General features: G+C 52.3%; 7 protein-coding genes; 3 read left to right on the top strand and 4 right to left on the bottom strand.

Annotated features, from left to right (window-relative positions):
* Window positions 1-1,212: 1,212 nt before the first annotated feature.
* Window positions 1,213-1,538, top strand: CHC_T00001651001 (hypothetical protein). XM_005712454.1 is given in 2 exon segments: window positions 1,213-1,452; window positions 1,453-1,538. The coding sequence occupies 1 exon segment, from the start codon at window positions 1,213-1,215 to the stop codon at window positions 1,450-1,452; it is 240 nt and encodes a 79-aa protein (XP_005712511.1). The 3' UTR covers window positions 1,453-1,538.
* A 271-nt stretch (window positions 1,539-1,809) lies between these two features.
* CHC_T00001650001 (hypothetical protein) lies at window positions 1,810-3,546 on the top strand. XM_005712453.1 is given in 5 exon segments: window positions 1,810-1,871; window positions 1,872-1,934; window positions 2,072-3,019; window positions 3,044-3,265; window positions 3,266-3,546. 3 exon segments carry the CDS (start codon window positions 1,872-1,874, stop codon window positions 3,263-3,265), a joined length of 1,233 nt encoding a protein of 410 aa, XP_005712510.1. The 5' UTR covers window positions 1,810-1,871; the 3' UTR covers window positions 3,266-3,546.
* Window positions 3,547-6,366: 2,820 nt separating this feature from the next.
* On the bottom strand, window positions 6,367-6,723 carry CHC_T00001649001 (hypothetical protein). The gene has a single exon (XM_005712452.1). It carries the CDS (start codon window positions 6,721-6,723, stop codon window positions 6,367-6,369), a length of 357 nt encoding a protein of 118 aa, XP_005712509.1.
* A 3,181-nt stretch (window positions 6,724-9,904) lies between these two features.
* On the bottom strand, window positions 9,905-10,222 carry CHC_T00001648001 (hypothetical protein). Its single transcript, XM_005712451.1, has one exon. The coding sequence runs from the start codon at window positions 10,220-10,222 to the stop codon at window positions 9,905-9,907; it is 318 nt and encodes a 105-aa protein (XP_005712508.1).
* Window positions 10,223-11,237: 1,015 nt separating this feature from the next.
* CHC_T00001647001 (hypothetical protein) lies at window positions 11,238-11,417 on the bottom strand. Its single transcript, XM_005712450.1, has one exon. It carries the CDS (start codon window positions 11,415-11,417, stop codon window positions 11,238-11,240), a length of 180 nt encoding a protein of 59 aa, XP_005712507.1.
* A 1,382-nt stretch (window positions 11,418-12,799) lies between these two features.
* On the top strand, window positions 12,800-14,514 carry CHC_T00001646001 (hypothetical protein). XM_005712449.1 is given in 2 exon segments: window positions 12,800-14,311; window positions 14,312-14,514. The coding sequence occupies 1 exon segment, from the start codon at window positions 12,800-12,802 to the stop codon at window positions 14,309-14,311; it is 1,512 nt and encodes a 503-aa protein (XP_005712506.1). The 3' UTR covers window positions 14,312-14,514.
* A 984-nt stretch (window positions 14,515-15,498) lies between these two features.
* CHC_T00001645001 (hypothetical protein) lies at window positions 15,499-18,537 on the bottom strand. The gene has a single exon (XM_005712448.1). It carries the CDS (start codon window positions 18,535-18,537, stop codon window positions 15,499-15,501), a length of 3,039 nt encoding a protein of 1,012 aa, XP_005712505.1.
* Window positions 18,538-18,690: the final 153 nt, after the last annotated feature.

Raw genomic sequence — 18,690 nt, 5'->3', positions numbered from 1 at the left:
ACCTCGCGGAAGTCCCCCCACCTCGCAATGCCTGCCGACACCACCCCCTCCGCCCCGCGTCCACGCTGCGAGTTCAAGCTCAGCACACTGCTCAGCCTTCTCTCCACCCTCTTCTTCGTCGTGTACTACCTCCTAGGCTCCCACTTCCTCCCGCTAAGCATCGTCCTCCCCATTGCGGGCCAGGTCCTCGCCCGGGGCCTGGTCGCCCTCAACGACGCTTTCGTCAACCTCATCGGCCTGCTCGCCACCCACGTCCGCGTCCCGCTCGACCTCATCACCTGCTCCATTATCGAGATGGACACGCGCACGGGCCGCTCCTTCTCCTGGCCTTACATCTTCGTCGGCGGCTTCATCACTCTCTTCTTCGTTAACACCCCGGAGGTCCTACTGGGCACGCTCGCCACCGGTCGCAACGACATTCGCCAAACCACCCAAAGTCTCTCCACTGTCGAGCTCGCAAGCTTCGGCGGCGGCTTCAACCGCTCCAGCTACTACACCTCCGGCCTCGTCCTCGCCTCCAGCGCCACCCCGGACACCGCGTATCGAGAGGTCGCCTACCGCCTCCCAGACGGCGCATGGGCCGTCCCGCGCAAACCCACCGCCTTCTACACTCGCTTCGCACACGCCGGACGCAAACCGCACCACAGCAGCCCCAACCCCGCACGCCCCGGTCATCCGCAAAACGACCTCGAGAGCCGCGTCTACGTCACGCGCAACCCCGTCGTCGTGCTGCGCCAAGTCGCCGCGCCGGCCCCAGACGACCGCTGCAGCGTTTGGTGCGCGTCCGACTTCAACTACAGTATCTCGCTGAAAGTGTGCGCCTCCGGGGTGTTCGGCTTTACCGTCGCCGGCCCCGACCTCTCGCCCCACGCCGACTTCTTCACGCTTACCGCGGGGCACGCCACCGTGCACTACTGGAGCGTGGACAACAACCGCGTCATGACCGGCTCGGTGCCTGTGGAGGGCCGCCGCGTCCCGCTGCCGCGCCCGGACCGACTGTGGGCCGACATGGGACACTGCCTGCTCAACGCCGTGTCGTTCAACCGCGCGCGCGGGTCGGGGATGCGGGTCGGGGAAAAGCTCGCGCTGTCGTCGCTCGTCAGAGTCGCGGGGTTGGGCCACCCCTCCGGGTTTGAACACCCGCCGCTGCTCGTGGAAGCGCGCGTCACACAGGTGCGATCTTCTAACGTGTCAAGATACGTCGTCGTTACTATGATTGGCTCCGTGCTGGCTATGGTGCTGTGCGAGGCGTTCTTTAGCTTGCGCATGCGCATCGTGTCCAGGGAGCTCGGGCAGTGGATTCAGATGGCGGAGGAACTCGCGGCTAAGAAGGTGCTCAGTAGCTGGCCGAGGTATACGAGGTTTCCCAAGGGCGCTAGGGAGCTGCTGGTTCGGTTGGAGAGGGTCGCTGTTGACGGGGAAGAGGCGCTCATGTTGAGGATTGCGGAATAGGAGTGGTTGGGAATTGTTTATCTGATCTTTTCTTTTGGTGCCTCTTGTAAACTAGTGTTCAGTACGGCATACTGATGATGGCCAAAGTGCTTGATGTTACGGTCTGGAAGAAGACCGGAGCATCTTGTTCTTCAAAGAGAAGAAGAATGTCAGCGTGACGTCAACATGCCAATTCTGCGCTGCGCATAGAGAGCGCCTCGTCAGCACTCCTTGATCCAGCCATTGATTGGCTGCAATTATCATAGGCGAAGATGATTGATAAACACAGCAGGGCATGTAATCCCGCCGCCATTATCACTGCTACGCTTGCCCCCAGGTGACATCGCCTCGCCGTCCACCTCTCCCACTCTTCCCGTCATCCTGCTTTCCGTCACCATCACCAACCCCATCGACGACGACTGCAACAACCAAAAAGAGCAATGGACTCATTTCTCGCTGATGCAGACGCTCTGCTGACCAAAGCTTCTCTTTCTCCCGATCAGGTATGTTTTCCCTACTGCTTGTGAGAAACGACTACAGACACTCCAGATAAACTAACTTTCACTTCCTACCGCCCCCCCCGCTTTCGTCCCACTAAACCCCATCCAACCAATTCACCGCTTGATCCCGCACCCTACAGAAAATCCGAATCCGCCATGCCCTGCACAATCTCCCTGTCCCCACTCCCGCCCCCATCCCCACGGCCCGCAACGGCCCCGCCGCCCCGGCAATGAGCAGCGAAGTCGTCTCCGATAACCCGTACTCGCGCCTCATGGCTCTCAAACGCATGGGCATCGTGTCCAACTACGAGCGCATCCGCTCGCTCACGGTCGCCGTCGTGGGCGTAGGCGGCGTGGGCTCAGTCGCCGCCGAGATGCTCACGCGCTGCGGCATCGGCAAGCTCATCCTCTTCGACTACGACAAGGTCGAGCTGGCGAACATGAACCGCCTCTTCTTCCGCCCGGAGCAATCCGGCCTGTCCAAAGTGTCCGCCGCCACCCAAACACTGCGCAACATCAACCCGGACGTCGTCTTCGACGCCCACAACTACGACATCACGTCCCTCGACAACTTTGACCACTTTCTCAACCTCTTATCTACGGGCGGTCTCGCAGACTCCCCCGTCGACCTCGTCCTCTCCTGCGTCGACAATTTCGCCGCCCGCAACACCATCAACGCCGCGTGCAACGAGCTCTCGCAAACATGGATCGAGAGCGGTGTCAGCGAGGACGCCGTCTCGGGTCACATACAGCTCATCGTCCCGGGCCGCCTGGCCTGCTTTTCTTGCGCCCCGCCGCTCGTCGTGGCCTCGGACATCGACGAGAAAACTCTCAAGCGCGAGGGCGTGTGCGCGGCGTCCCTGCCTACCACCATGGGCATTGTCGCGGGGATGCTCATCCAGGCCACCCTGAAGCGCCTACTCGGCTTCGGGCATGTGTCCGACTACTTAGGGTACTCGGCGATGAAGGACTTTTTCCCCACTATGACGCTCAAACCCAACCCTGCGTGCGACGACTCGTGGTGCGTAAAGCGGCAGGCGGAGGAGAGGGAGCGCATGGCCAAGGAAGAGGCGCGGAGAAAACTTCACGTTGTCGAGGAACAAGCGCCCGAGAAAGAAGAGGAGATGCACCCGGACAACGAGTGGGGCATCTCCGTCGTTGACGACGCGGCCGGGGACCCGCCAGTAGCTGCAAAGAGTAAGCAAGCGGCGGTAGCAAAGGGTCTGGAGTACGCCTACGAGGAGAGGACGGTAGAGGAGGCAGATGAGGATGAGCGTGTCAAGGACACCGGGGCAGATCTGGAAGACTTGATGTCGCAGCTGAAGGGGTTATAAATGTCTTGGAGATTTTTGTACAGATAGGATGAGAGAGGTGCCGGTCGCAAGCTAGTTTTTATCAGCATCTTCCAGGTCGGGAGTTAAGTTGGCTGACGCAGGCGCAGGGCCGTCGAAGAGGGTGTACTCGATTAACTCACGGAGCTTAGGGGCTTCCAGCGCTCCTTCCATACGGTATTGCAGCTTGCCCTCGCGGATGAAGAAGAGGGTTGGGAGGCTGTTGACATTTCGGCGCGGACAAATTGTAGCGAAGAGTTAGCAAACAAAAAAATTCAAAAATGGCAAACGGTGCGGTAGTATTGGTGCGAGCAAAGGCTCGCAGTGTTTGCCCTCTTAACTTACCCACGGATGAGCAGCGCGGAGGCCAGCTCGGGGTACTTTTCTGTGTTGAGCTTGAGCACGTCGACGCGATCAGCGTAATTGGTCGCGATCTCATCCAGGTGCGGCACGAGAAAGCGACATGGGCCGCACCAATCTGGGACGCAGTTTAGAACATGCGGTTGTGGGTGTCATGTGTGAGCAGTGATTGCAAATAACAGGCGAGGAGGTGAATGAAAGGGCCGGGAAGCAAGAGAGAGATAAGTGACTGACGAACCTGCGTAGCAATCAACAACCAAAGGGCGCTCGTTCGCTTGAAGGGCGACCTCGAGCTCGGCGTCCGTGACTTCGCGGGCATTGGCCGAAATGGTGTTGCGCGCCAGGCGCGCGGGACGCGTGCGGTGGTGTAAGCCGCGACGAGGGGCCAAGGCAGGTCGCGTAGCATAGGACGGGCGAGCCGGAAGCAGGGGAGTGCCGATGAATGCCATTGTGGCAGGATGGGAGGCGGTGGAGAGGGGGAGGGGGTGGGGAAGGGAACGGACAGGGGAGGGAGCAGGCGGACGGGGCCGGGGCATTGATAAGGCTTTCGGCGGAGCTGGGTGGAGAGCACATCGCTGCATAACCCTCAGGGCTTCGTCGACCAAGTGCGAAAAGGGGCTGTGCACACGTGGACAACAGCAGGCTGTGATTGGAGGGGCAGATATCCGGTGAGCACAGATGCAATCTCGATTGAAACGCCGCATTTGTCCCGGAAAACGGCCTCATCCTCCGACTCAACTTCTATTGCCAGTGCACCTTTTCCGCGTGATATCTCAGAGTCCTCAGTCAACCTACCATAATTGCGACTTCTCCTCTTGGCAAGTGTTTCTCGCCTGGGCCATGCTGCCTTTTATGCTGTCTCTTGACGCAACTACGTCTACATACGTGCGCGACTCATGCGACTGTATCTATACGTAAGCAAAACAACGGAAAATACTGTAACTGAACAGCCAGAATCCTGCAAACAGAAACATACCCCTACACGCTCACTGCGTAAACTCCCTACCAACCGTCGACCGGCGCATTGAAAAGCCTAGCTGCCGTATTATCTCCGTAAATGCCATCCTCAGTGATCGGATCGGAAGGGTTGTTCCGATTCCACAGCCTCTGGAATGCCAACAGACTCTGAGCCGAAACCCCTTCCATGGCCCCGGCCCCAGCATACCGGAAGTGGAACACGTCTGCAGATCCAGCCCACACCCATCCGTAGCTGGGCAGCACTGAGTTCCAGAAATCGTAAAAGTTTGTATCCACAGCGAGCCCATCCTCGTGCCGCGAGGTGCCTGGAGGGTCGGCCAGCGGAATGTCGCACTGTCCATTGAGCCACCACCTGTACAGCAAGTATTGCTGCGCGCTGCTGCGATATGCAGAGTTGAGGGTTATAAAGTCTCCCACCGATGCCGTTGCAGACGCCAACGAGTCCCGCGCCGCCGTCTGCAGCGCCGGCACGCAAGGCGACGTGCAGATGAATCGCGCCGTGTCATCGAGAGGCGAGAATGAAGTGCCTAGCGCGTTCAACTCTGCAATGAGCTGGTTGGTCAGCCCAGCAGCGATCGCTGTAGAGCAGCCAGTAGCAGTTCCCAGCGTATTCCCCAAAGCAGAAGAAAGTACACAGGATAACATGAGCATAGTGAGGAAAGTCTTCATCTTGCCTTTACTGTGATTGTTCTGTCGATGACGAGAGCGACCTCCGGTTGAGCGAGTTTAACTGCCGATTCTTCTGAGACGATGCCGTGCGCTTGAGTGAGACGAATGAAGAAGATGCAAGCGGGAGTTTCACCTCCTGCATATATACGCAAAGTGGACGATGTGTGGACCGGAGGGGGTAGCCAGGAAATCCTTCGTCTAGAAGCTTGTTTGAGGAATGAAGCCCACTATGTATTTCAAGGCTGTTTAAAGCATCGCGGGTTCTAAATTCCGTCTACAAACATAACAAGGGTTTCACATTCAAAGACAAAACTGATACACTGAATCGGGAAAGGGATTGTTTCGGGTCTCATCCCACGAAAGAGTTCACTCTTACCACGACATGGGCCTACTAGTGTAGGCTTGTGCAGTGAAAGTCAGACGGCACAGGAGAAAAGATCATTCACGTGGTGCCTCCGCAGGCATCGTTGCTAAACATCGCTGCCTTTCTAGAGAATTGAAGTATCTGTTTCGACTCATTGGAAGATTGTCTGGCCCCTCTCCGAATACCATTTGCACTGCTTTGCTACGCATCCAACAACATGGGGATGGTACCATTGCGAGGGTTAATATTAGATTATCTTTGCGTGCGCACCCAGTTGCACAAAAAAGTCCCACAGGTCATGACTAGGGTGGGCAGTGCTGTTAATGATGCTGACCCGATGCGAATGTATGTTCCAATCCGCTAGGTCGATCCACACGTTGCCGAGGTACAGTAGGTCACGTTGTGGAGGAGAAACGGGCACCATATTGCCACTTGTTGGAGGTGCGGGATGAAGAATTGCAGGCCTGACGAGGCGTGCCTTTTTTCATCGGATAACAGTGCTGCGATACAGATATGGTCTTTGCAGAACGAGAATAAAGGCTATCTATTTCAAACTTGTAAGTGAACATCTCACCTCATGATGTTGACACTGTGCGGAGACAGATCGAGCTCGAAGCTGTGCTTTTGAAGGGTCCTCCGTCTGCCAGTATAGGTGATAATACTGTACGTTGCAGACGTTAACACTTTTCGTCGGGCCGACAAATTCTCTGAAGTCCGCTTTATCCGGAGCGAATCAATCTGATAAGAGAGCCGGCTGATTGTCATGAAAAGGACAATCTCCACAGTTGCACGATTTTGACGAGGTCTGGATGCAAAAAGGCAACGCACTCTGATGGCACATGGAAAGCTGTCTATTATCCTGGATCAACTCAAAGAAGGGCCACTGTTGTCCTCGATGCCACTGTTGCCAACATGTCTTGTTGGAAACAGTCGTGCATGCCGAAATGAAAGAAGAAACGTACGGGTTACTACCAGTGTTGGGCGGGCATGCTTGACCCTTGACCCCTTGCCCCGCGGGCAAGGGCAAGGGCGAAGCTTGACCCTTGTACGAGCAGCATGGTCTGTTGCATTTCCCTTGTACGCGGGGCATGTATAAAAAATTTTACCCTTGCCCCACCCCTTGCCCCATCCCTTATTCATACTGTAGGATACTCACTCAAAGTATCGAGACGGCGAGTGTCAAAGTATCGCCTCAGCCCATACTGCTTCACGCTCGATCTCCCCTCATCAGTATCAATCTCTGCGGTCCAATGTCTACTTTTGACTGCTGCGATTCACAATGCTGTCTCAATGGAGCACAAATCGTTGGCGGATCTCATCGGTGTGTGTATTGCAAGCTGATTATTCACGCAATATGCGGGCAACCTACAACCAGAGGCTGTAAGGAAAGTATTTGCTCCGAACGCACCCGGAGAGGGCTTTAGGGGTTTTAGGGTTAGAGGTAAGTTGGAGGAGGAATTGAATGAGATCAAGGATATCGATGTAGATAATGAGAGTACTTTCCTTTGACTACCACGACCATGACCAACCGCGACCCGACTCCCTTCAACGATGGTTCATTTGTTCCAATATCCAATCTTATTGTTAGCCCTAGTACAAACCGACGAAAGGTCCATGCCTTGCGCCTTGCCCATTTTTTGAGCCCCTTGCCCCTTTCCTTGGACCCTTGTTGAGCCCCATGCCTTTTTGGTTGCCCCACAGGGCATGCCCTTGCCCGCAGCAAGGGGCCTTGACCCTTGTCAGAGGGCAAGTGTCAAGTCAAGCTTGCCCCTTGCTGCCGCAGCAAGGTCAACGATATGCCCTACCCTTGTCCCTTGCCCCTCGAGGCAAGGGGTAGACACCATGCCCGCCCAACACTGGTTACTACGGTATAGAGGCAATCATATGAACTCACATGTATCCTTGCTGCCGAGGAAATGTCACTTTACAAAAGGATCACTGCAGCGTATATTGCTGTACAGTATCAGCTGTTTTGCGGTTTCGTGCTGTGAACGCCCTTAGCGTTTATGATTGGATATCGAGGTTGGCCAATTGGGTGGCATGTCACGACGCGTATGAACAGGAGAGAAAATAGAGCACTCTCTCAAACGGCCCTGAGACCCGTTCCTAAGTCCGGGATGATCAGACTCTCCAGCACTCCGCAAGCTTCTTTGCATTCTCAAGCTGCGTCAATACTTGCTCTGCTAATAGCAAGTTGTGTAAGAGGGGACATGCACAAAATGGCTTGGCATGCCTCTCTCTTTTTAATAAAGTATTTTTTCATATCAAGGCACAATTCGGAAAATGTCAAAGCAATAATAAAATCAAGAGTTTAAATAGCCAAAAAATGGCTTTATGCGGTATGTGGGTGATTTAGAGGGAGTTGGGGTATCCTAATGGGTGGGTGTGGAATGGAGGGTTCCCCCTCAATTTGGAGGTCGGAATTCGAACAGAGTTCGAACTGTAAAATTTTGTGTTTTGCCACCGGCCTCAGTAAAACCGGTATCGGATCATCATCACCAATTGATACACCGAAAGTTTCGAGGTTGTCAGAGTAGAGCATCCCATCATGGCCCCTGTATGTCTTCAAAGCCAAGTGACCATAGCATCCAACCTCTGGGCACTTCTCGATGCCCTTAACAGAAACCACAAATAACACTATCATACACTACGTTTAAAAATGCTTACTTCACTGTCGCCTGGTCTACATTTAATATTTGTATGCATCGAAATGCAGCACTTTCGCTCAACACTTAGGTGTTAAACTAACCACGAAGCGCTAGTTTTCATCAGTCATAGATTGACTTTATCAGAGAGGGCAACAACTGCAGAGAAGCTTTGCGTCGCACGCCTTACGGCATCTCCCTCGGTGTGAGTCTATTCAGTTGGATCTAATGCGCCATCATGACAAGTGGAGATCAAGCACTGGTCATTCTAAATTTATTTGACCCATCACAAGAGCGGGTCTATTGTATGTATAGAGAGGGGAGGAGACCACAAGCGATTTGTCTCATATGAGGCCCGCTATTTTTGCAAAATATATACATTAAATCGAAACTTTATAAAGTCAGTTTGGACACCATTTCTTTAACGTATAACCCTCGACAATAACGTCTTGCAAAACGTTGAGACAGCAGTTCTGAATACACCGAAATACTAAGAATCTAATAAAGCTTCAAGACCCGGTTGACATTTTAAACAGGCGTTTTGGTTGCGAAGATATCAACAAATAGCATTTTGAGGTTGGTTTAAAAAGGCGTCTTCTTTAGGCATTCTAAAGTTGGCTGGAAAAAACCTGCCGATCTCACCAACTCTGTCCCTTCGCAACGTAAAAGTCAACTGCGACAGTGAAAATATCTTTCTCCTTCTTTTGAGGAAGCGCAAGTTGAGTATGTCAGTTGAGAGGTCAGTCATCTAGTGTCTATCCGACCGGGGCTTCTTCCCATATGAGGACGGCTCTTTTTTTGCAAAAATATATAAATTAAATTGAACATTCAAAAAGCTACCTTGAGCACTATTTCCTTACCGTGTTTGTTTTTAGCAATAGCATCTTGCAGAACACCGGGATCACAGCTTTGGATACGCAGAAAGCTTAAGAATATAATGCAGATTGAGTACCAAGTCAAGTTGCCTTTTTTAAATGGCGTTTTTGGTTTCGAAGTTATTTTACTTGCGGGTTTATTAAATGCAGCAACGAGTTGGTTTTCACTAGAATCGACAAAGCAAATGCTTTACCTGTGGCGGTGGCCTTCTTGTTTCAAAAAATAGAAGTGAAATAGCGAATTTGCTTGTCTAGAAAATAAAATAAAAGAACAAGTTTTGTCCTCATTTGAGGACTAACGGTCCGATAGACACTACAAATCATGACACCACCACACTTGGCCAGAATAGGGCTGCTTTGATCTCCAGAGATCTCATCGGGACAATATTTGGAAACACGTGTACACGCGCAACTGGAGTGCATGAGAGGTTATACGCATTCCTCAATTGCACCGTGAGTCAATTAGATGCGCCAAGATCCGGAGGTCGGGCTTTGGGATCCAATGGGGGTGGGGATGTTTTCGCGGGAGATGGAACGTGATTCAGCTTCAAAAACTTAGTTTTAGAGAAAAAAATTTTGAACTGCGTGCGCTTCTTTAACTATCCTTAGCGCCTTTTCCAACCCGTCTTGCTTCTACAGCAGTACGATTGGGTATCATTATCTCCCGCTCTCTCAGCCCTTCTCCCTCATCGCTCACCTCTTGGCTCATACATCCCAACTTCTACCATCAAGAATCTCATGCCCCGTCGCGTCATCTTCCGATCACACTCATCCGTTTCCAAACTGCATCGCCGCTCACCGTCACCGTATCGTTACGACATTTTCGCCCCTGATGGCTCAGGTCATACTCGAACGGGAACACGATATCAACCAAGACATATATGCTGATGACCAAACCTATGCCGCTGTCCACGTCGACCAGCAACATCACGACGACATCCACGACGATGACCAACCTACTATGCAAACTGACCCGGATGACGAACACGATCCTCCGCTCCAACCTCCCACCCTCCCTCCCGAAGACGATGACTTTCAGTACGCCCACCAACAAGACAAGGAGCAACATCCTGCCGACGAAGTCGAACACGTAAAATACGACCAGTACTACGACCACGATCAACCCCACTCCTATTCTCCCCAAGAAGAGCCCCACCACGACACCGAAGTCGTCCACGTCGAGCCCATGTACGAGAACTCCGACCAAGAACCGGCCCCAGACACCGACGACGAACCTCGTGCTCATCTCCCATCGCAGCCTGACGACGAGGACCCGTCTCTCTACACAAGCTACCAACCAGCTCCTCAAAAGGAAACCTTCGACGACAACTCAACAAACTCTCATTCCCCACCACCCAACCTCCCTGTCCTTTCCCCCGCCACCGCTCGCCCTTCTGGTCAACACGAGTGCATCCGCGCCATCTGTGGTGCCACACAGCCGCCTGGCAACCAGTGGGGCTGCTCCCCCGACGGCCGTTTGACCCTCTGCACCCCTTGCTATGGCATGTACTCCGCGGGCATCTTGCCCCTGTTTCAAAATATCTATGGCTCTTTGTCTATCAACAGGACCGAAGGCTCATGTCCCATGCGCATCACCAGCTTCAGGCTCCGGCCCTCATCGAGCAGCGGTAAAGCGCGACGTGATTTGAGCCGACCTATCGTCACCCCGCTCACCGATTCCCCGGAAGATCAAGCCCTGCTGTCCAACGAACATGCATTGCGTAATGTCCAGACGAAGATCCGCAAGCGCAGGCGTGTGCCCTCTCGAACGCCACCCCCGCGGACACCACCTCGAAAGAAGCCACGCAGCATCTCGGGTAACTATTCATTGCCGTCCCCGGAGGGCTACACGTTGAGCAATGAGCAACGTCGCGTTCCTCGCTCGTTATCCGTAGGGTTGGGCGAAGGCGACGGCGTTTATGTCAAGGTCGAATGGAGCGGCGACATACGAAGGTTTCGCATCCGTGCTGACGTGTTGCTCGAGCAGTTTAAGAGAGAGATCCGGGCTGTGTTTGGCTTCAAACGAGGCTTTCTTTTTTCGGTTACGTATCAGGATGATGAGGACCGGTTTGTGAGAGTTGCTTCTAACGAAAAGCTATACAAGCTGTTTGAGGCTGCAGACCCTGTTTCCTTGATTCCTCTACGAATACGGCTCGTCGCGTGACAATTTCGGTCCCGCGCTCCCTGTGAATATCAGCGTTCATCATGATGTAAAATGTCGACGTGTCAGTCAATGTGTCGCGTGTGTTGTAGTCGCGTTGCATGAGAATTAGAGATTGGGCAAGTTATCAAGACAGTAGAGAGGCGAGCATAGCTACTGTAGCATTCTGCGCCCCTGTACCTCGAATCGATAGCACCAGACCGACATCCCACTGGCGCATTTCGGTCGCAAAAGCATGTGTACTTGCTCCTCTCAAAATCCCAACTTTTCTCTTTGAAAGCATTCTCATGTGTGTCGCAATAGTTACAGAACAGTTGTACTTTGCCATAGCTAGAATTCTGCAGTGCTCAGTTGATGATTTGTTTATAACCACACTCATAGCGTTTCTCTAAATCCTTTGATCAGCCAACTTTGATCGATGCATCCCGTCCTCGAACCGTTTTTGTTACCATTCACGAGCGCCGCGCCTCCTGGTAGCACTATCAGGTCTGGACTGTCCGCTTCTCTGACGTGTAAACTGGTGACCCCGAGTTCAGCTGTCACCAATGGGACCGCTACGGCATCATTTGCCCCCAACCCACACCCCATCCTAATTGTTTTTGCTACTTTACGCAGCCACACCAGCACTGATGACCTCGCGAAAGCATTAGCTACATCGCCGTAATGGTTATGATTCATCCTGTCTAGCGCTGAGATAGCCATGTTCAGCTCCTGTTTCTGGAGTAAAGTACTTAACGTAATTCATGTGTACTCTTTGTGTGCATCTCGCCAAGCCCAATATGTGAGGGGGTGGTTGCCATCCGGAGGCCTTCCGGGCGGAGATCAGCGACGAAAGCGGAAAGGAAGAATGCGGTGTCGGATATAACAGTATAAGACTGCGTTTGAAGCGCCACCAGAGGACATCAATGAAGTATGAGGATGTGCAGGGGATACTGTACAGAAACGCGTTCTTGACCTCACATTAGGATGTCATAGATTTCTATGCCAGAGTGGGCAAACGGCACTCGTGGAAGTGGAAGCAGCGCCAGGCCCGGTTACAAGCAAGGGGTTTTCGTTTCAGTATCTAGTGGGGATCAGCGCTGTTGATTGATCTTCAGCATAAACAGCGCTTCGGCTTCCAGTTGCGGTTGTTTCGGGATGTGCTGTTTACGGGTTGCTCCAAGAGTATCGAAGGTTGTCGAAGACAGAGGGGATCAGAGATTATATAAACTCGCGCGGGTGCGTCGGGGGAAAAAGAAGGCTTCAAAATGTGGATGTGATTCACGGAGAGCATACGCTAAAGAAAAAAAAAAGATATTAGTCTATGTCAGGGCGAACGAGCTCGGGTGATCGTTCCCACAGTATCTACAGAACAGGAGCGCCCTGCTCGCGCAGGGCTCCTTCAAGCACCCTTTTACGCCAAACCAAAGCTGTCCCGCTTCCGCAAATTTCCTTTCGCTAATAACGGGCGCTGCTTTCTCTTTCAGGCCTTTTGTCAGGAACGCTATGCCCAGGGCGTGCCTGTCTTGCTCGTGTCCTGGCCCATCAAGCTCACGCTTTACAGGCCCCGACGGGTTCAGAACCTTGTGCAAGCCTTGCAGCAATTCATATCGTGACTGTCGTCTCCGCTTACACATGTCTCCATCCGGGGTTTCAGTCCAACCCTCGGCAGGGTCAACTCCTGCACGACATCTTGGTTTCAACACGAGGCAGTTTTTACCCAACCGCGACGACTTCCTGAGTCCAATCGTCGAAGCAAGACCCGTCGTGAAGAACCTCTGCAGACGCCCTTTTGCCAAAGGCATCTCCTCAGGAAGCGCAGAGGCTTGCGTAGCCTGCGGAAATGACAACTCCAACTTATACCCCGGTCCAGATGGCCAAACGACACTATGCGCCACTTGCTACAAGCGATTAACGGATTGCAGGTTACGACTATGGCGTTCACGCTCAGGTATTATCACAGCTAGGCCAACCCCAGGGTACGAGAAAGTCGTGGCCGTCGGCTTCAACAATAACAACAACAAAAGAATTCCGACCCAGCCTCGGGTGAGGACAGCAAAGAAACGGGAACACGAATCGTTGCCCTCGCATAGGCCAAGAAAGCTTATAAGGGGAGCAGATCGGGAGAAAAGGGGCACTAAGGAAAGATCTACGGAACCTAGTTGGGACCCGTCACTCAATGCGGCTGGTCGAGCCCGTGAAGAGAACCAGGCAGCTGTTGTTAAAGCTGAGAAGCACCTGGAGAATGTGTTGCACAGCGAAAAAGAGGCTGACGATGACTCTGGGAGCAGGGATGAAAGCATTGATGACGATGAAGATGATGACGATGTCGTGGAGAACGAATCTGATGCGGCCAAAGAACTGGGATTGGAAGTCAGGCAGCTCAAACTTCGGGGAAGAGTGGTGCACATTTCTGGCCTGAACAATCCTCCAACTTCGCCTCCATCGCGTCCGAGACGCTTGAGAAAGGCTGTATCGGAGATCAATGGGCAATCCACGGAGCATGTAACGACAGCGGAGAGCGATATAGATGTATCAGGGCAGTTACAGAAATCCGGTAGCCAGGGCGACCGAAACCGGGGTCGTCCAGCTGGCGAAGCGTTCGTGCCAACTTCTCGACAAGCACAAGGTGCTCCAGGGAACACGAACACCCGCAGAGAGTCTGGTTTGAGGACACATGGAATCATCCATTCTCCCCTCTCGCCAAGTTTGCTAAAATCGGGTCCTTTCATCGAAGCTCTGCGCTCGCGTGCGATGAGCTTCGGAGTCAAAGCATCTTGTACCTACGGGTGGCAGACACAGCGACGATTCGTATCTGTCGCATACGGGCTGCGATTCTTGTCTTTTAAGCAAGTGCTGTGTGAGATTTTTGACATGGATGGTGTTGCATTCACTGTCTGCTACGTAGATGACGACGGGGATGAGATAGGTATCTCCGAAGATTCGGACATGCGACCAATGTTTGATTTGGCAAAGGGAAAGCAAGGTGCGCTCAGAGTTCGACTTCGACCACCGTAACAGAATGTAACGGTGGTGCTATGGACAAATACGCCGCCCTGTGCGTCTATGCAGATTATGCTTTGATAGGGCTTTCCTCAAACCATCCCCAATAAAGCTCTATGCAACACCCGATGCGGGTGATAATCAGCCCTATCCCTGGCCCAATATATAATAGGTGGACGACTACCCAAGGGTAGTACATTAAAATGTGTTTCTTCATATGCCGCAGTTCTAGCAAGGCCGCCTTTATAGAGAGAGCGATTGCAACTATGGCAGAGGAATTTGGATATTATAGCTCTCTCCTTCTGTTATCTACGATCTACATTTTCCCCTGATCACGATTCTGAGTTTCGCAACTCACAGCGCTTATAGCGTTCTTACAGTACTGTATTTCTGTCGGCACTGTCGAGAGGGATGGATGTGGCCCTGCTCAGGTAAGTCTTCCTCGGTACTGCAGATGACTACACACACGGACTCTTCGCTGGGTCAGCTTTGAATCTAAGATCCACATGCCAGCATTGAAGCGGCAGATACATTCCATGCAGCTCGAAGTCTTGCGTAAGTAATTTTTGACGAGGCAACCGAAAGAACCGTGACGTTGAAGACGGAAACTCAGCAGCTCAGGGATGACTGCTCTCAAGACATAGCGACTGGCTGGATCATTTCGCAAATAATGCGGCGGTGCCAGCAAGGACCACCAGCAATCTGATAAAAAGACCGAGATTCCCGAATAGAATCGTTGCGGAAACTCTGCTTTCCGACATCAGCAACTGTCACACATCTTCTCCCACAGTCTTTACACCGTTTCTTGACCCCTATTCCCCTCGCTCCCAGATTGATTATATGTGACAGTGCCTTTGAAGACAGTGACGTGCAATAGGACTCAACCAGGATTGGTTCTGCAAGAATGACTCCGCAGCCTCCAAACTGACCGTGAAATTCTGGCCAAATGGACTGCTCTACTTCAGATGCCACCCCAGGGTTCGTCGTAGTCGCACAATCACCCTTATGATCAAATTCTAGTAACTAGTTGAGCTATGCCAGGACGTCGCGCCGAACCACCACCCTCTCGTCCTATCAGATTCTGGAGGTCAGCGGTTCTTGCAGTTGAAAATAAGCGCTTGTGTACGGAGACATAATTTCTTCGATTTGTGTCATGAACCGGCACATATAGAATTCGACAAATGCCCTTTTTAGTTGACCGCCTACTCACTCGTCTTGAAAAGTCCGTGTGGTGGAATAAGTTTCACCTGCACTGGTCTCACATGCCTACCTGCCATATTGAGCAGATGAGCCATTTCGGCCTCACTCGATACTTTGACGAAATCCCCTTCTTCATCTCGGTATGTGATTGTGAAGGGTTTGATCATATCAAATGCGTCTCCCAAACGAGTCTTGAACGCAGGAAACGCCGTTTTCATACTGACCGATAGACGCCGCGTACTGTTCGCCCAGCCATACCTGCAAGATGCTTTAACAATAAACGTTTTTTTCTTTTCGGGGGCTGAAACTATGTTGCGGATGATGTCCTGTTGCGTGCGGCCCGCATCATGCACTGGAATTGCGTTCGCAGTTGCTTCCAAGTCTACCATTGCAGTCTTCTTTCGGGTAGCTTCAGAGACCGGCGATGACATTAATCGTGATGGAGAACTGACGCTACAAGGTGAGCTGAATATTGCACTGCTAACGTCTCTCGAGACTGATTTTGAAGTTAGTACCTTTTGTAGTGATGCCGGCGCAGTATTTCGCTCTTGCAGGGACTTGACAGATATAACATCATATGCGCTATGGGAAAGGTTATCTCGTTCGACCACGACTACTGGCTCTTTTGGGCCACTCTCGCCTGACGTCTGCACAGCAGTCTGCAACTTGTTCTCGTTATCTCGTGAGGTAGCCCATCTACGTGCCATTTGGGTTTTGGCTTCGCCGACTGGGCGTTCCTTTCCGAAACTTTTACGTAGAGAAACGCTCGGACGTGTGGAGGCCATTTCCTTCGTGGCGAAAGATGTCTTAGCACTGCCTTGTGCAAGCACGAAAGCATCTGGGTTGCAGACATCGTTTCGCATATCAGACGATGTATTCTGAGGGCCTTGTCTTCGGTTGGGAGTCGGCACTTGCCGTGAAAGCCTTTCTTTCCACTTATGGCGCGGTTCAACAAAAGATGTTCTCATCCGCTCTCCAGAAGATGTAACTGGCGAAAACGGTCCGTGAATATCATTTTGCGTGCAATTGCGGAAATTCTCCCGCGGAAAACTTCCATCTTTTCTACGGCTACTTCCTTGTCGGGCCCTGCCCGCTTCAACCTCGCCCATTCTATGAGATGATTTTACAGGAATAGTGCGCTTTACACAGTGCTTAGCTTCTGCCATTTTCTCAGCTTTCTTCTTCCTGACCTCCAGTAACCGTTGTGTCAAGAGCTGCTTCCTCTTCGTATCCAAAGATGATTTCTGTGGCCTCCGTGGTCTTGGATAAGGTTCCGAGCCTCCGTGTAACACATTTGTAGGTCCCGAAAAGACTAATTTCCTCTGTGGGATTCGATTAGGAATGACGGAGGTCCGCAGAGTAGATGTATCGCTTCTGTAGGGGCTAGGTCGTGAGCCCCGACCCATTTCTCTTTTGTTCCAATCCTGCTGATGGGAGAAAAGACGTGCGTTAATTTGACGTCTTTCAAGAGGCTCCACGCGGCCACTTGAACTGGGCGGAAAGAGTTTCGGTCGAGGAGGCTTGCAAGGTCTTAAATCACGCCATCCAGCAATCTCTTGTCGTACCTGGTTGTTGAAAATACCGTTGGGTGGAGTTTGAGGTGCGAAAGGTGCACCCCCTGATGCATGGCCCTTCTCTCTCCTCGGGAAAACAGAGGCAAAGGTGTAGCTACTCAAACGAGGAATGTTTCGAGGCTGTGGCCACGAAGTTAAGGGCAGTGCTCGGTACTGTGAGTTGTTTGGTCCTTGTTGCAACTCTTGCGGACGAGAACGTTGGTATTGGTGTGGGAAAGCCGCACGCAAACTTAGCGGCGTTTGCTGTGGTTTTGGCCGAAATGCTTCTTTGTTTGGGACCTGACGTTTACCAATTGGTCGCACGACTGGTAGTGGTGTACTTGGATCAAAAGCTAAGCCAGCGCTCGGCCGACTCATCACACCCGGATGTGAAGCACGGCCGGTTTGGATTTTGTTATCTCGATGGACATAGTTGGAGGTAGGGATGTGTTGCTTCGGCAAAGGTGGCTTTCGAGATGAAGGCTTCTCCCTCGGTGCACTTCTAGGCCACGCCGATAGTGACCGCAGATTTTGAACTAACTTTGTCGCTGGCCTCTTAATCGTAATATTTCGCTGTTCCACGCGGTCTGGAGCCTGCGTTCGGACGTAGCTGTGTTGGGAATGGCGAACAGTTTGTGCAACAGGGCTTTTGTGAGAGTTATTGAAAGAGCTGCGCAGTTCTGGCGGCAAGTGAGTCGTTTCCATCTCAGCCGGGATAGTTTGAAGTGCTTCATATTTCTTTCGACGACGGACTTGCCTCTCATTGATATGATTCGCAAGACGATGCCGTTTCCTTGAAAGAGTAGAGGTTTCAAAAACAGGGTCCATTCCGAGAAGAAGAGCGTTGCGAACTGCAAGAACGATATCTCGTCCTGGCCAATGCCTCCCCTTTTGAGGGTCTGAAGTGAGCGTTGCGAAGCCAGGATAGAGTCGAGATTCGTCAGTTAGTTTATGGTCCCTGAAGTCTTTGGACAGGGAGTCTTCTATCGTGACATCCAACTCACCGCAACTCAAGGGGAGTTGGCGACGAGCTGGGGATGAAAGCCGAAGCCTTTTCTTTCGGAGTTCTACCAGTTCAGTGCCTATAGAAATGGTTCGTGCGAGTGGTTTTGGAGGAGGGGGTAAAGAAGTGAGGGAGGCAGTTTGTGTTCGGTTGTCCGCGTCGGAAGAGGAGGAGGAGGAAGGGGAGGACGTGTTGGCAGTGGAGCTACCTTTTTTCGAGTTGGCCTGTGTGAGTAGGTCTTTTGAAAGTTGAGCTGGGACGTTTTTTGATTGTGAGTGTTCGGTACGAACAGTGGGCGTAGAAGTAAGAGGGGGAATGGAGGGAGGAATGCGGGTGCGATTCGAAGAATGTCGTGAACGAGCGAAGCAGTTTACTCGCTTCTGTGGTGCGTCTGGACGTGTATTGCGACACGTGCGGCAGAGGTGGGAGAGTTCTGCCGGACCGCATAGGGCCGGGGATATTCCACACGCGTTGCATATGGTCATTTCGGAGAAGAGAAAGAGAGGGGGTTATGTCCCAGGAGGGAGATGGAACTAAGCAGAAAGGAAGTAAGGGGGGGTAGGGGGTGGAGGGACGCTTGTAGCGGGATGAAGTGTTAGGGTGAGCAAAGGTGAGGATGATTTCAAGCGCCTTTGGAG

The sequence above is a fragment of the Chondrus crispus genome, genomic scaffold (assembly GCF_000350225.1).
Source record: "Chondrus crispus Stackhouse genomic scaffold, scaffold_107, whole genome shotgun sequence".
Lineage (NCBI taxonomy): Eukaryota > Rhodophyta > Florideophyceae > Gigartinales > Gigartinaceae > Chondrus > Chondrus crispus.
Note: the sequence above shows the minus strand (reverse complement) of the source record. Positions and strands in the feature narration are given on the sequence as shown.